The following is an 18,637-nucleotide window of genomic DNA, read 5'->3' as shown; positions in this document are numbered from 1 at the left end:
ATATATTGATGATGCACAATGAGGATGGACAAAATGGAGGAAGAAGATAATGCTGATTTGATGGATATATTGATGATGCACAATGAGGATGGACAAAATGGAGGAAGAAGATAATGCTGATTTGATGGATATATTGATGATGCACAATGAGGATGGACAAAATGGAGGAAGAAGATAATGCTGATTTGATGGATATATTGATGATGCACAATGAGGATGGACAAAATGGAGGAAGAAGATAATGCTGATTTGATGGATATATTGATGATGCGCAATGAGGATGGACAAAATGGAGGAAGAAGATAATGCTGATTTGATGGATATATTGATGATGCACAATGAGGATGGACAAAATGGAGGAAGAAGATAATGCTGATTTGATGGATATATTGATGATGCACAATGAAGATGGACAGAATGGAGGAAGAAGATAACGCTGATTTGATGGATATATTGATGATGCACAATGAGGATGGACAAAATGGAGGAAGAAAATAACGCTGATTTGATGGATATATTGATGATGCACAATGAGGATGGACAAAATGGAGGAATAAGATAATGCTGATTTGATGGATATATTGATGATGGATATATTGATGATGGATATATTGATGATGGATATATTGATGATGCACAATGACGATGGACAAAATGGAGGAAGAAGATAATGCTGATTTGATGGATATATTGATGATGCACAATAAGGATGGACAAAATGGAGGAAGAAGATAATGCTGATTTGATGGATATATTGATGATGGATATATTGATGATGCACAATGAGGATGGACAAAATGGAGGAAGAAGATAATGCTGATTTGATGGATATATTGGTGATGCACAATGAGAATGAACAAAATGGAGGAAGAAGATAATGCTGATTTGATGGATATATTGATGATGCACAATGAGGATGGACAAAATGGAGGAAGAAGATAATGCTGATTTGATGGATATATTTATGATGCACTAAGAAGACAAAATGAAAAAAGAGGATAATGAAAAAAGAGGATGATGAAAATAATTAATAAAAGTTCATAATTGATGATGTTGTTGATAGCCAAGTTCGAAAGATAATTTATACATATTTTTTCCAACGATTGATTATTATAGCATATTCTTCAAAATTCAATTTCAAGAAGGAAGACAGCAAATGGAGTCTGTTTGTCTGACAGTTCAATGCAACTGATTTACAGTCAATATTCTCTCAATATTTTATGAATAAAGAAAACCGATCATGATTGAATAGACTTGGGTATGGGGCGTCAAAGCGTAAACAAATTAATAAAGGCGCCTTTTTAAGGCGTGTACATCTTCAGCAAAAACACCATAATGAGAAAACAGTTGAAGCGTTACTTTGTGGTAGCAATTAAATATACAATAATGTAGTATTATTAATAATATATTATCTTACGGCGCCTCGTACTTAAGTGCATCTGTTTTTCTCTGTAACGCCCTGTCCTACATTAGTTTGATGGGTCAGGGAAACTCGCTCTCAGGTGAAATTAAGTCTGAGTGAAAAGGGTGTTCAAAAATAAAAGGCAGACTACCACTTGGTCAGAGTATCACGTGAGAAAAGTTGTAATAAACTGGACTGGATTACAAACGAACTATCAATATATCATATTAACATATAATAACTATAGTGTAACTATTTAATTCAAAAGTACATTAATTTAGAAGAATATGACGCAGAGACCTAGAAATGAAGGATCATGTTAGGATACAATTAATTTTAATTACGTTAGACCATGACCTAATTAAAATGCTAAAGCCAAATGTAAAAATGTGAACATTCTTTAAGAAGCTGTGAATACGATTTCGTGTATTGTATAGCAGGCCTATATCTATATTATCTCAGAATCAATAGGTTATTGCACTACAACTAACTAACTTAAAATACATGAACAAATAATCATTTTCTTTTTCCAAGAAAGTATGAGACGCCATGAAGGGCGGTAGACGCATTAATTAATTGTCTTGTTCATCCATTAAACATTAGACTACTCACACCATCCACTGACAATTATGTGTGTGAAAAGAGTAGACAATGTTTTTTCAATTTGCAGATATTAAGAGAATACATGTATGACACGCCATGGAGCGTGCACTATGAAACGCTTCCAATGTATTGATTATTATTATTTTTCAGTCTAAAAACATTAACACTAACACCTTTGGGTAAATCAGTGTGAATATCGTAGACATACCACCCATCATTAATTCAGTATAAGTATCTTTATATTCATAAATTTAATCTGAAAAGACTATGAAGATGATTTCTGAATTTGAAATTTGAGCATTTCATTACATCAACACATTCAAAATCGATAATAAAGCAAGCTGTGACGTCATAGATATTGTTGTAAAAATAATGCCTACATTTTATTGACTAAAGAAAATCACTGTTCTGATGAATACACTAAAATATTATTGTGAAATGAAAGTGTTTGGCTACCTGTATTGTTGATCATGTATGGTGTTTTCTGTAAATTAACTTTAGTGCAGTTTTATTCCCTGCAATAACGATTGTATCAAGATTCGAAAGTACTTACAAAAATGGACAAATGATTTGTGTACCATACAATATACGCGCACTTACATGGTACGCGCGCGTCTACATGGATGTATTACTGACGTATAATAACATCAAAAATCGTGTTAACTATTTACTTACACATATCACAAGTACGGCCAGTGTATCCGGCTTGACATTCACAAACGAACGTGTCTTCCTTTGTTAGGCCTACTGTACATTTTCCAGAATTTTTACAAGGATTTGGTGAACAAGGGTCTGTGTCTGTAAGGCAAAATAGAAGATTTAATTTTCTTTTCTTCTTTTCCACTTCTCACATAACAATACAAAGCCTACCTAGGCCTATCATACCACGTTTAATCCACTATCCAAATATTTGACAATATCTATTTTACCTAAGTTTTGTATAATCATTTTGGCTTTTTATTAATTGTATTAATTTCATAATAATTATGTATATCTGTTCAAAATATTTATCAATTTATAAACAGTCAGGAGCAAGTGTAATTAACACGTCTATGAACGAGCTAAACTTGTATTTGGAAGAGGAAACAAGATCCTAAAATATGAGAAAAATTAAGGAAATTAGTATTATAGAAATTATAATTATTGGAAAATATGAAAGTAGATTTGAAGACAAGTCTCAAATTAGGAAAGGGAATGACAAAATTAGAAGTTAAGAGTGTGAAGGGTAAAGTAATTATATATTAAAATAAAGAGAAATGTCAAATTATTAGAAAACGTTGTAGCTAATAAAAAGGGGACGTTTAAGGAAAAGAGCAATCATAAGGGTAGGTTAAAGAAGTCTTGTGGAAGCGGAACTTGGAGGTTGTTTGCTGTCATTGCTGTTAGTGTTGAAGGAAGAATGACAGCTTATATACCGTGACAGCCGAATGTAAATATAATAAGTTTTGAAATGTTGTATATAGAGCCAGATTGGACAATGTTTAATGTTATGTGAGATGACGTGTTTTTTCATAATGGAAACATTCAACTTCGTCCTTCGAATGGGAAATTAAGCGTTGGTTCGTCTATATACATAAACTTATGGTAGAAACTTTAGTGTGGCTACCTTGTACAGCTCAGCACTGTGTAATTGGTGTATACACTGTTGGATGTGAATGAATCAAATACAAGACTATATCATTATATGAATCTCAAATGAGGCTTTGCATTATACTGTATATACATATACCTGTGCATTATATTAACATACTGTTGTTCATAAATTGTTTGAATGAATGAATAAGGAGATATAAATATAAATATCTTCTTTAGGTCGTAAATCTGGTTTATTTGATTTTAATTTATTCTAATGACAACATTATAATGTAAAATTTGCTTGTTAATGCATCTTTTATAGCCTCCTCAGCTCCTTCGACTCGGCCTCACAAGAGAGATCGAACGTCTTCTTAGCCTAGGGATAAACCTGACTGGATACACAGATGATACACAAGTAGAAAGCTAAAGGTTAGCTTAATACGAATTAATCATTTCCATTTTAATATAAATGTCTACATAAGAAAATTAACCTACTCATCATGGCTTACCCTGTCTGTGTAAATGTTACATTTCGAACGTAACTAGAATAATTAACGACAAGGTTGAACTAGTGTTTGTCAATTATATATTTATCTTTAATTATTAAAACAAGACCCCTGTGGGAATCAATGGTTTAATCCATTCAGATTTAAGGTTATCTTTAAATTATATTCTATTTCGATTATTTTAAACTCTATTAGATTCTTGAATAATTAATATTAGTTAGGAACACACCATCGTGTCAGCAAAAGTATCGTGATAATTCGATAGTAACAAAGTGGTGCAAAATTGACGGTAGAATGTTCCAATCGGCGTCCCATATTCAATAACATTTTACTGTTAAGAAACATGACAGTTTTCTTACCTATTTCACACATAACTCCAGAATAACCTGGTGCACATTTACACATATACATGTCCCCGTAGCTGATACATGTTCCGCCGTGTTTACATCGAGATACATTGCATATATCTGGTACTAAAATAAAACAGTGTAATAATAATATTAGTAAATAATGTTAATCTGATTATTAGTATTATTAGTAGATTTGTGAAATCATTTGCAAAAGTGGTCCGCCGTGCTTTGCATTCGTTAATGTTAACTGCTGCCTGCCATACTGCTACAAAAAGTATTACCATCACTTAGTTTCGTTGGTAAAAAATCCAAACTGAAAATAAAGTATTTATGATTATTCAAGAAGGTATACAATTAAAGGGGTTGTTCTTTATGACGTTCCATACCTGATAAAACAATGTGTCAGTACTTTGTTATATAGTGTAGTTACTAAAAGAATATAATCACAAATGACTGTAATAGCACTGGAGTTATGATCTAACATAACCATAAAAAGGTACAAAATAGAAACATTGCTGATTGAAGTCAAATAAACTCTATTGCGTTCCATACCTGGTCGCACAGTGATGATGCGACAATGCTGCGGGCAATGGGTTGCAAATGTTTTAGTGCTGTTATTAAAACGAAATATCCCACATAAGGATTGTTGAGTACGATAACCAAAGAGGTACAAAATGGAAACATTGCTGATGGAAATCAAATAAACATAAGTTTTGTCTCCATGACGTTCCATACTTGGTCACACAGTGCAACTGTTTTAGTGATGTTATCAAAAAGAACTGCAGTTCCCCATTATTGATGTATGTTAACCAAAGAGGTACAAAATGGAAACATTGCTGATAGAGGTAACGCCAAAAAAGACATAGAAAAGTTTTTCTCTATGGCGTTCCATACCTGGTCACACAGTGATGATGCGACAGTACTTCGAGCAATGTGTTGCAAATGTTTTAGTGATGTTATTGAAAAAAAAAATATCCCATATAAGGATCTAACATAACCAAAGATTAGGAAAATGGAAACGTTGCTGATGAAAAACACAACAGAACACAACATAGCTTAAAAACTAGTGCTTATTTAGTTAGTTATCACGTCAATCAGATTAGTAATAATGTACTTTCAATCGAATGTAATGTGCAGATATGCGTAGAGTTACAACAACAATCATGTTATCTGTAAAGTACTTAGTTCGTTGAGCAAGACACATTAATGGATGTATAGGCGTGACAAGCGTGGACAGTTACACATTAAGCCTAATATTAAACATTAATGATATTCGCCATGCCTTGTTATATCAACTGCATAATCAGTAGTGAGTTATATAATATTTCATATTCATATCAGTAATGTGTATGAATAAAGCATAATTTGAAAATAAAAAACAACTGGCTCCATCGGCTATCTGCTATGGCACACGCCGATGATGAAATAGCAACAATTTGGATTGCTTATCAAGTTTTCCCTGTCATTTCATATTCACGTTTGAATTGAATCGATTTCTTTGACGGTGATTGTGTTATCATTTTGGCGAGATTTCATTTTAATAGAATTATTTTTATTCTACATTGTAGGTTATAATATACGAAACTAAAGTTATTTATGATGTATTATCGGAAACATCGTACAATCTAAATAGTTTAAAATAGAAAAAAACAGACCAAAGAAATATGTTATCTGGTCCTTGAATGGAATTACTTACTTACGCACAAGACACGTGACGTGTAACATTTGTGCATACTTCTTCATTCCAAAGCTCTGTTTACACTATCAAACTAGTTTGACAAAAAAGTGTGTGTCCAAATATGATAGTGATATGACATCATCATGCCCATATATGGGCACATCACATTTTGTTGTCACATAAAGTTTGATAGTGTAGACAGGGCTTTAGTCCATCCCGTATTGACAAACATATTTATCTTAATTGTACTGTATTGTATTTCTCTAAAATCGGTTTTCATTATTTCTATTAATATTTATAATAATTAGCATCATTGTTAGTTATGATATTATGTTTTCGATTATTTAAACTTTCAAAATAGTAACCCCAAAAAAGTATTTGCTTCTTATCGGTCTTTTTTTGGCAATATTTGCGCTATTGACGTTCCATACGAGTAAAAAAAACATATACGACGTCATAATGAAAATGTGATATGGCTTCATCTGAAAATAAATACAGTGTTGTTAGACATTGTTAGCGTGCTTTGTAAGAGAATATCTATCAAACTGACCTGTTTCTTCTATGTTATCTGAAACATTAAAATAAGAGAAAGCGGTAATAAACAGTGGATTTTAATACACATTTGCTGTATATATTACTATACTGAGCATAAACAGTAGACATTATACTGTACTGCAGAACGTAACAAAAATCATAAATGACAAAACCAGATCCCTGCGGGTGCCGATATTTGTCACCTTTGTATTCTTATTGGTAATTAGCATAATACCAGGTGTATGTTCACTACCTGTAACCGTATTAAAGGTGAATACTATAATTGAAAATAATTATAGAAATAATTATCTCGATTTGCCAATAAATTTCAGGCAAACATCAAAGTTTCCAATTGGACATTTTTAAAGACAAACGCCATTTTTCTGTTGAGGTTTTCCATGATAAGAATAAACATTATTTTTTAGAAATAACAGAGTTGTCTGAATAATGCTGTTGTCCGTGGAAAGTTGTATTATTGGATCATGCTTAGTACGTTGAAAGCAGCCACGTGACCAAACGTTGTATTAAAAAATCGATACAGTATATTTAAAGTAAATTTAATCCCATCATAATTAATAGCTCATTAAAAAAAAACATATGCACGCGATTTAATAATAACAATTTAATAATCAATAAGTCTAAATTATTATTTACTACAAAACTAGACAATACAAATATTGCAGTGTAACACGAAACAAAACGTAATAATAATTGTAGGAGACTATATTAATAATAATAATAATAATAAATATATCGATTTATATAGTTCAGATAAACTAGGTCTCACGCTATGTGTACAATATTTACACTTTAGAATCAAATGCTCTTCCCTGATGGACACGTCATATCCTAGACTGGTCCCAAAATGTTGTTGCCCACAGGGTACCAGTCTATTTTTATCGGCAGCGCAAGTATTATATGTCGAAATGCTGCATAGAACCTAGACTATAGTCATGTCCATGCAGCAGCAGTAAAAATGGACTAAGTCATCTAGCCACACGCCATGGGACTGTTTGACTCGGTGTAACCCCTTCCTTATCACGAAAGATGTAGGCCTATGCTAGTTTTTTGTTGGCACATAAGCAATTGTGCAAACTAGATGTACGTGACTTATCTAAAAGTTCTTTATAGCCATGCACCAATAAGCGAGTCAGCTAGCTTGCGACCAAACTACGTACACTGGTTTCCGAAAAGAACCGAGAGTCAAACGAGAGTCAACCAAGAGTCAATCGAGAGTCAACTGCGATTGAACTCAGCCGTCTAATTACCGTAATATTACCTTCTGTGTGAATGGGTCTGGACCGGCAATAATACCGGCTTGCTTACTGGGATATTGCCGCAATTCTATGTGAACAAGGCTTAAGTCATTAATATTATTAAAATCTAAACAATTAAAGTATTAAGATCGCACGAAAGAAAACAATTTAAAAAAAATTACCCAGCTTAACAATATTACATTACATTTCAAACAAATTGATTTTTCATTAAACTTTATTGATTAGGTTTATGAAAGACCGAACTATTTAAACCATAACAATTAAAATATTAGTCTTGCACGAAGGAAAACATGTTATACAAATCTTGTTGAAATAAAAAAACAATAAATGATCATAAAGCTATTATTACATCGTATATCTTACAATTATTTTTTCCAAATCGAATTGATTTTTCAGTAAAATTCATTATTTAGGTTAATTTATTACGTGACAAATGCCTTTATTATTCTCTCTCATCTTAATGTACATTAGTAATGCAATTGTGTTTTTTTTCAGGTCAGGTCATCCTATGGTAACTAACAAAAACACAAAAGAGCAAAACTATCGATTTTCGCATTATCGCTTCTTAATTCTCCATTTTATCTAGTACGCCAATAGTTGACATACATAAAGATAATAATTGCATGATTTACATACAAAATGAAACCACCGTCGATACACGTTTATTTAAAATAATTTTATATCAAAGAATTTTTGAATTATGAGAAACTAATGATAAATTCATCTATTCAATAGTATGTAGGCCACTGACCCATGTACAATGATAGAAAATAATTCATATTATAAAATTTAAGAAGTAACAGTAAAATAATTGAAATAGATCATGCCAAAATTATGCTATTACAGTTACTGCAGTAACTAGGCTTCGTTTTCTTTATGGAAATACAATGTGATTTTTGTTTGTCTCAATGTAAGTTAAAGCGTGGTTCCCACTAGCGACGCAACGTAGCGCAACCTACGCAACGTAAGAAAATGCCCTTCCAATAATTGTGTTTGTCCCCGCCTGCGTGAAATCAAACCTGCGATGTTTGCAGCACTGTTGCGTTGTCGGTTCCCACTTGTTATTACGCAATACATCACTTTGCGTCAATACGTCGTAGCGTTGCGTTATGTTGCGTCGCTAGTGGAAACCACGCTTAACCAAATGGAAGAAATTAGAACACTTCGTGTACTGGTTATGTCACATATCATTGCATTTTAACGGCCATCCAGTTATTAACGTTTAGATAACAACATCCATATACACAATGTGTGAAATATAAATTACGGTTTGGATGAACAAACCCATTATACTCATTAGTACTATATTCATTATTTCAACGAAAAGTGACATTAAATCTATTCGATTTCTCTTACTTCAGCCTATTTAATGAACTGTATCGTTATACAGTATCTAGGAAAGTTCCACGAAACAGTGTCTATGATTATTACAGATTAAAACTAGAAGTACAATTTGATGCGGCTGCTGGCACTGTATTTACGAAATATGTACTAGCGTAATATGCCGATAGGACGAGTACAAAGTAATTCATTTACAACAACGGTGGCCTGTTACAAATTAATATAATAAGATTAAAATATAAAATATCCATTCGGCTATCCACCGGTACCACCAATGAACAATGGATTTCCAGCGTGTTACGTAATTTATATCGTTATTACGTTATTCTATATTAATTACGTATAACGAAAAGAACTAGCGCCATCACAACTTGGATTGGCTACTCAATGAGCAGAACGAGGATCGAACCCGGAACTTGTGATTTAACAGCTTAGAAACCATTTTATAAATTTAATACCACCAATGTTGTTTGGGTAAATAAAACCACTAGGCCCAGAGGTTATTATTTTTACTGTAAAATGGGCATGTTATCTATAAAAAAGAAATACATGGTTGAAGAAAACATATCTGGTTATCATAAACCTGAAACAAAGATTTAGAAACCAAAAAAATAAAGTGTTCAATAATGTAAATTATTCATAGGCCTAACCATCATTATTTATTCACGTGATTTCAACATATCACTGTAAAAACAGTGTGGAGCTTTTAAACACGTAGTTACACGTTTAGCTTGTTTACAGCTACATGTTGTTTTCCTCCACATGTTTAGCAGTCAACATATTTAGGTACGTGTTTAGCGTTGCGTGCATACAATTTTACTGTGGCGGAAAAAGCTCCACACATTGCAAATTAAACGCGTTTAAAACCTAAACGTGGCTTTATATTGCTCCACATGTTTAACAATCAAAACGTCACTGATGTGTTGAGTTGGGTACAGACTACATGTTTAGAATGTGTTTATAATCTAAACATTTATCATATCTAAACATGTTTACGGCTAAATGTGTGGACAAAGTGGGTACAAAATACATTGTTAAGATCTAAACACTATTTTTAGGCCTATTATACGTGTCATATGTACAACATTTACTTGAGGCCCGGGGTTAGTCATTAATTCACGGATATGTTTTGTATGATTGACGAATCACTTTATAAATATATTTAAAGCCAAATCATTGTGTCAAATTTTAACAGCTGGATGACTTACTGCCGATTACCAATAAGTTGCCCAGGGTTAGAAAGACGGCAACTTGGACGGGGTTCCTAAACGTGACAAGCCGCAGCGTTTCTGTCTTTACCACTTTTGATGACGTTCCCCTTCACTCTTCAAAAAGCAAATTGTTCTAATCTATAAAGTTTCATAAACATAGCCTATATACTTTCTTACCAAGGGTAATAAGAATACTAGTTGGATATAATAATCTCGGCCTATATTTGTACGACCGTGGGCCATATTTTAAGGATTTGGACGGCATCCATTGTCTTAATATAACGTAGGTCTATAATCATCATCGTAGTCCCTGAGGGTTGAATGATGGCAAACTTGGACAGGGGAATTTTTACGTGACAGGTCGCAAGGTCATCTGTACGTTGTTTTCAACTTTCACTCCTACTTACGAAGACTACCACGACCGTTTTATATACTTTAAAACAAGAAATATTGTTAACAAAAAACGCCGCTAATCTCAGGAAAACTACCGTCTACATGCATCTCAATATTTATCAGCAAATGTTTTCATAGACTCTCTTTTCCCAGACGTTCTTTGGGGTGTGCGCATGCCCAGTCAGAGTTTCCAAATACATTTTTTTTCAGCCGTAGTAAACTATGAGCTACCGCATGATAAATGTTTCCTAATGCTTCCGTTCTCGAATTTAATTGCCTAAAGGAGCGGCGCAAAAAAATATTTATGCAAAGTCAAGTCAAGGAACATATGGAAGCATTTTCATGATGGCATTAGTTTTTCACTTGTCTTTTTTTTCACCAGATAGTCACTGAACATTCTCGTTTTAGTAATTGATAAGAGGCTTTGACAAAAAGAGGTGGATTTACCAACATGAATACTACATTAATACTATTAAGGCGTTCTTGGTAGTAACCTTAATCACATGTAAATCGTAGATAGGGTTAGTAGTCGTACCTGGTTACAAAGTGAACGAAAATTGCGCAGAATATTAATTAAAGCACTTTATACTCTGACATTATTACTTTATTTAAACACAGGAGACAATTTAAAACCTGTAGTACTAGGTCAGCTTTAATCGTATTACAGAAAAAAAGTTTTAAGATTATAAATTCATGTAATTTCACCTTGATAACAGTAAAAAAATGGCTAAGATAGACGAATCCGAAAGCCGCAAAATCCTTGGAAATTGTAAAAAAGCAATTGAATATTGTTGTATGTTAAAAACCTACCGTGTCTTATCTATGGAAAACGACAGTGAACTATTCTACGTGTATTCTAAGCGCATCCTTGGATCATCTAAAGAGGATCGGTCCTTTGTATCAGTGAATGATGAGCACACGATTTAATCTGAGAATTTTTAAAATGCACAATTGATCTACCCTGGATAAGAAGTATTTAATAGACTTATCAATGTCATTACTCAATTAACTGAGCTGGGTGTTTTTTTTTTATCAGACTGTAAACTAATGCTACCGGTACTGATTTTACGCAGGTAAACTTGTTGGGTATGAATTGATCCAAATTATAAAGGGGACTTGTAGGGATAAAGTTAGTCCGGGGTTCCAGACGGAGTTTAGACTGAATATTAGTAAAAAGATAAATAATTTGGCACATATTCGTTTCATACGTATACTACTTGAGCTTGTATTTCAGACAAACATTGAAAAGCATCGAAATAACTACAGACTTGGGGCAAATCTAGGCTAAAGTAGAAGACTACTATGTCTAGTAGTATATGCCTATAGTTGTACAACACTGCATAACGCAGCAGTATAGGCCTACTGGAGCAGCCTCCAGAAGAAGGAGCTAACAATTAAATGAACTAGGCCTATCTATTAATCATTTAAAGTTAAAACATGAATATTCTTGTTAATCTTTACTACAATTTTCGACAAATTTAATAAACATGTTTGTTTCGTTTGCGAATTAGTTAGGTATAATACGTGGGAATGGAAACTGGTAGACTAACAAGTATTTTGGCACACTTGGAGTTTCATAGGTAGGCCTATAATACGTGAGAATGGAAACTGGAAGTCTAACAAGGTGATAAGACGACCGGGGAAATGTCTAAAGCTCTGTCTATCAAACTTTATGTGAAAAAAATGTGATGTGCCCATATATGATGATGTCATATTACTACCATATTTAAGCATATGACTACCATATATGGGCACATCACTCACACGTGCTGTGAGTGTATTCGGTGCAGTAGGCCTACATTTCACTAATTCAGGTGGGAAGAATTTACACATTACTGTATATAAAATAACAGTTATGGGAATACATTAACGTTCATTATTGTAATAAAATTAGACAAATATATTGATAAAAGAGGAACACTGGGAGCGATTACGGTGCTGTAAACACAGACAAAACCAATTACATTCGCATTAAAAACGGAAAGTACTATAAAAATACAATTATATTTCTCCACAGTCTCATAGGTGTGCTTTACAAACCGTGATAAATAGTATTATTCTAAGTATCCGTTATTTAATGACAAAAATATTCGTATGTGTTGGGTTGCACTGAAAAATTAGTTAATACAGAGACATTGCTTTTATTACTAAAACGGGTTTGTATACAGACCAGAAGAAAAGTTTAAAAAGTTAAAACTGACACTGATGTCACAAGAGTCATTAGAGACATTGCCTTTAATGCTTTCCAGGGAAACTAAAACAGGTTTCTATAGGCCTACAGACCATAAGAAAGGTTAACATTTAAAAAGTTAAACTTGTAGTGACAAGAGTCGTTTAAATGTTTGTAAAAATATGGAGACATTGCCTTTAATGCTTTCCAGGGGAACTAAATGGGTTTTAAATGTGTACAGACCAGAAGAAAAGAAAAGTTTAAGTTAAACTGGTAGTATGTGACGTCACAAGATTCGTTACTCAACATAGATGTTTGCAAAAATGAGTGTATGAGCAGAGAAAATTGCCTCTATTTCTTCACAGAGGAACTAGACGGGTTTCTATACAGACCTGACTGAAGAAAAGTTTAAGTTTAAAAGTTAAACTGGTAGTATGTGACGTCACAAGATTAGTCAATGTTTGCAAAAATGAGTGTATGAACAGAGAAAAATTGCCTCTATTTCTTCCCAAGGGAACTAGACGGGTTCCTATCGGGTTCTATATACAGACCAGAATAAGAAAAGTTAAAGTTTAAAAGTTAAACTGGTAGTATGTGACGTCACAAGATTCGTTGTAAAAATTGGTCTATACAGACTAGACCGACCAGACAGAAGTTTTCTAAAAACAGGTATGTGACGTCACAAGATAAATATTAAATATATATAATATAAGAAACATTCTAAGAATGTATTATGTGTCATTTCCTGAAAAGTTTAAAAGTTTAAAATTCTTTAAACAAAATTAGGTCTAAGAAGAACAGGTTGGCCTTTGCGAGAACCTCCATAAAAACGGGGCCTATTATTCATGCATTACAAAAAACTTTCGATTTCACGTTCAACAGCTGTTTAAAACACATCCATAATGACAATCGAGATGAGATGGGTGGGGTGTGAGTACGGTATAATTCTTCCAAACCATTACCACTGCTAATTCGAATGTACATCGGATATACCCAGAGTATAGCATTTGGCATAAAAAAAACGCATTCGATACTGTTTTTGTTTTTTAAATTCAAAATATCTTGTTAGCATTATACTTGGCAAAATTCTATTTTGCCAAGTAAAAACCGAATCAAATAATAATCGGAGTGTCCGAAAATAATATAATAGTAAAAATCTCTTTCTTGCACAATAGGTTCGGTTAAGGTAGAACAATTTAACTGGGAGGAGAAAAGGAAACTTTATAAATATCAGGGTAGGCATATCGCTCTGTTTTGACTAAATGTTGTTAAAAAAGTTTAAAAAAAAATTCCCTTCTTTATATTTCGAAATATTATATCCAGGCCATCTATTTTAATTTCACTTTCAATAAAAACTACATTTCTATTTTGTAAATTTATTCGTTTACTTTTCAGATGTGTCTACTAAATGTAAACAAGAAAACGTTGTGTCCGGATTATAGATTACAAAAGGCAAGGCCAACTGGGGGAACGTTTAGTAAGTTAAACAATAACTAGAATTCACAAAAGTATTAAACACAATTAAAAAGTGTTTTACTACAACCTGGCTGTAACTACATAATGATTGTGGTATTGGTGTTGTCTTTAAAGTTGGCCTTATCTCATACCACACTTGTTTGACATAACGCAATGACGTTTGCGCAACGCAAGTTATTTGACCAATCACAAGCTACAGTTGGAATGATCCGTCGCTTTTAATTTGCCAATTATCACTTGCCAAATCTTACTTGCTATACACCTTCATGCTATACAGTACTCCTAAACTTTCTACACATGCTAAAAAAAAGGTTCCTCTCTGACCTTGAACACTTCAAGTGTATTATGTTTACAATTAATTGTCACTAAATTAATTATACACAGTGATGCATGATATAATCAACAGCAAGGGAACTTTTAGCATAACTCGACGCAATCTGCATGATTCATCATACAGGGATGGTTTGATAGGATACGGTGGGGAAGTTCCCTAGCGACGCTGTCTGACAAGATCTGACTGTATACTCTAGGGTAGTCAACTCGTACCATGCACTTGTAATAAATTATGAGTAAATGATTTTGTATATGGGTGGTGTATTACTGATACAGGCCTATGTAATAACCGCTTCAAGTTTAGTCAACAGTAAAGGGCTTTACGGTGAAACTCCCGAATCTCCTAGCAATCAATTCTAGAGTTAGTGGTGGTACACAATGCGGATTATTAGTGTTTAAGTTCCAGGTATGCATCAGTAATACTTTTCGAATAATACTCTACTGTGTACGAACAACAATAAACAGATTAAAGGGCCTTGCGGGTATATACCAAATTATGTCAACCTGGGAAAAAAGAAAAGATCAAGAAAAGATCAAGGAAAAGATCAAGTGCTTCTTAAACGGGAAAAAACATACAAGTTTGTTCAGGACAATGTAGAATATATATTGTATAAATAAAAATATGAGAACATCATGTGCTGTCTTCGATACGAAGGTCATTGCTCCTCTCCATCTAGTACAATTTATGTCTTTCTACGAAAGAAGTTGTTAAGTTCAATTTAAGTTGAACTCCATTTTGATTCTGTCGTCCACTTGCTCTCGTGCTCTCTAATTGTGCCCTCAAGCCTTAACAAGTTCCCCTGCCACAAATTACACATTAAGAATAAGCATCTCCCTTTTTATTAGATCACAATGGTTTCATTGTTACAGCTATGTATTATTGGCCAGGAAGATGGATTAGGGTGTTTGTTTGTGTACCGTATTTCCAGAGATTACACCAAACTTTGTTTACTAATTTTAGCCAACTGGACTCTTCACTGATGTAACATCCGGAACTATGTTGTTTTACAGTACATTAAGGGTACCACATCCGTTCAACCCACTGAATAAAATGGGAAATGACTAGGAAATTGGTATAATTATGGTTTATAACAGACAAACTTTACCACATCAAATCCTTGACGAGATTTTTAATTTACATAATAGACAGTATTGTAATTCAATATTTAAAAAATACTGTTCTGTAAACTTAATTTAAACATTTTAAATTAATTCGGGAGAGTATTCCCTATTTTAATTATATTTCAATGATTTTGCACAATGCCTCTCTTTCTCTACCATTTTTGTCATTAAAACACATGTTAAGTCAAAATCTTTATTAAATTTACGTTGTTAGTGATTCAACTGCACATACTTAAAAGACCGTAAAAAGTACAGATGTTATTGACCTCGAATTTGGGTAAATTTGGTCCAAATGCTTTTTATTTTACACTCAGTAAAAGCATATGCTTCAGTTCTCTTGGTCACGTATCAGAATGCATACGATTTTCTCGTTATTATACACCACTTAAGAACATGGAAATTACTATAGAAATCGATTTTTAAAATACTAAGTAGTTCTTAGTTTGACATACATTGCTGAAATATTGAGAGCGAAATTTTACTTCATTAAGAGGCGCGGAAGGAGAAATATCTTAGATTTACGGCTAATGTAGAGATTTTAATTATTGGGTCACCATAAAGTAGAAATTGGCAAGAATGAAAGCAAAATGAAAACAAATCCCCGAGTATTGCATTTTACACAAAATTATACTTCTTGGAAATATTTATTTATTTTTTTGCTTTTAGGCCTCCACGTAAAAAAACAAATTCAATGTTCGGAAAGGATCATTTTAATTGTCAGGAATTTCACACCATTATTTAAACGAATCAAACCAATTTCTGGGAGTTTTTTTGGTTCATTTTTAGTGTGTTATTTTACAACTGCTATGGTGTATAATTGTGGAACATATAAACACACTTTTTGAGACATAATGACGCTAAGAGGAGCTTTGGGTATTATTCACCTGTCCTTTAACGCAAGTCTTTCGAATCATTGATTCTCTTGGGTAATTCTTTAAAGAGTGGTACTACACGTTTGAGTGGAAAAGTTTCATTCAGCTCAGTAGCATTGTGGTAAATTCTCATAGGGTTTAATCCGGACAATTAAATCCCATCTTGAATATTGATAGACCTTATTCTTCTTCTATTTTCAAAAGTACTAATCTCTTTGTTGATTATATATTTGTTGGTACACTATTCAAAAAGAGTAGGGGATCGCCTTCCGGTGTGTTAATCATGGTCCTGTACACTAGACCCTCTGGGGGAAGTCGGAAGAGGTCACCCAGTGTAAAATAAATATTTTAAATATCTAGAAACCATTCATAATTAACAAAACTGTTCTTATTATCAAAGTTCCATAGAAAGCATTTTCTAAAATCTTTCGCGATATTATATGCTATATTACTTCAAAATGACAGGAAAACGTATCTATCTAACATATTGAAAGTTACTTTTTTCGATTTAGAAATTCTGTAATAAACTCTGACATTCAAATACAACCTTTACATTTTAAACTATAAAGGTTAAAGTACAAAATACATTCATTTAACAGGTAGAACAATAAATCAATCAATTGATCCAATGTTTCAATGAATGCTAACCTCGACATCCTGAGCGTTTTGTAAATGGGGACCCAAGCTGAGACTCTAAATAGTCTCTAGACAAGACTTGACGGTTTGACCAATTAAGATAATATCACTGAAATTGCATAGCTACAGATGTACTGATTTTATCGTATTTTAATACTGATAGAATTGATAGAGAGTTAATCTTTGAACAAGGTCGATGACCAAATATAAATAGTTTCTTCACATAATTTTGAAATGTTCTTCTTGATACAACACAGCTGCTTTAAGTAATATACATAGTCATATATTACTAAAAATGAGACAATGATATTAATATCATACAATATTCATAACCAGTTATTTGAGAACATAAGTAACATTGTATAGCATTAATGTCGTATTCATAATTATACATTATTAACATACAGTAGTAATTGAGTATTGTTAATAAATTTGTTAAAACTGTATTAATGTTTATTCTATGTTATAAATAAATACCTTCTTATACCAGTATGTGTAATGTCGTATTCATAATTATGTTATATATTCACATACACAGTAGTAATTATGTGATGTTATAAATTTGTTTAAACCGTAATAATTTACTCTATTGTAGATAATACTAATAGTAGTAAATAATTAAAATTAATTTTAATGAATTAATTAAAAATATCGTAATTTCATCAACTAATAATATAATGATAAATATTATTGTGATGTTATTACAAATCATCATTATCATCTACATACATAATTATCATGAATATGACAAATATCACCCTAACATAATGTTGGGGTTATATATGATAAGATGTAAAAGCAAAAAAATCAAAATTTTAAAACTTACGATGCTGAGATATCGATTGTACAAACACTAACATCAAGAGAAGTGGTCCGAATCGGTACAAAACTGGAGCCATAACGACACCGCCTGCAAACATGAAACAGGAAACACATTTAAACAAAATAAACTCTCATAAATAAACTTGAAATATAAATAAATTCCCTTCAGAAAATCGTATTGTAAGGTTAAGACACCCAAGAGTAGCAAGTAGGCCTACTTACTCTGTTACCCGATGACGGTATCAAATAAGTTCCCCCGATCTGACAGATAAAATCCGCCCACTCTCCACTATCAACTGGGTACTTAAAATGAAAACCGAAACTGAATTCCCTCGC

At 32.8% G+C, this 18,637-nt stretch overlaps 1 protein-coding gene across 1 annotated transcript in view; it reads right to left on the bottom strand.

The window, feature by feature from the left end:
• The window catches only part of LOC144840928 (uncharacterized), a 22,749-nt gene extending 4,112 nt beyond the window's left edge, over positions 1-18,637 (bottom strand). The window contains exons 1-5 of the mRNA XM_078697021.1: positions 18,524-18,637; positions 18,306-18,389; positions 6,665-6,682; positions 4,446-4,559; positions 2,681-2,803 (exon numbers count right to left, since the gene is read on the bottom strand). Coding sequence (XP_078553147.1) covers positions 2,681-2,803; positions 4,446-4,559; positions 6,665-6,682; positions 18,306-18,378 — 328 coding nt within the window. The 5' untranslated portion in view covers positions 18,379-18,389; positions 18,524-18,637. The remainder of the gene's footprint in view (positions 1-2,680; positions 2,804-4,445; positions 4,560-6,664; positions 6,683-18,305; positions 18,390-18,523) is intronic.

The sequence above is a fragment of the Antedon bifida genome, chromosome 4 (assembly GCF_963402885.1).
Source record: "Antedon bifida chromosome 4, ecAntBifi1.1, whole genome shotgun sequence".
NCBI classification, from domain to species: domain Eukaryota; kingdom Metazoa; phylum Echinodermata; class Crinoidea; order Comatulida; family Antedonidae; genus Antedon; species Antedon bifida.
Note: the sequence above shows the minus strand (reverse complement) of the source record. Positions and strands in the feature narration are given on the sequence as shown.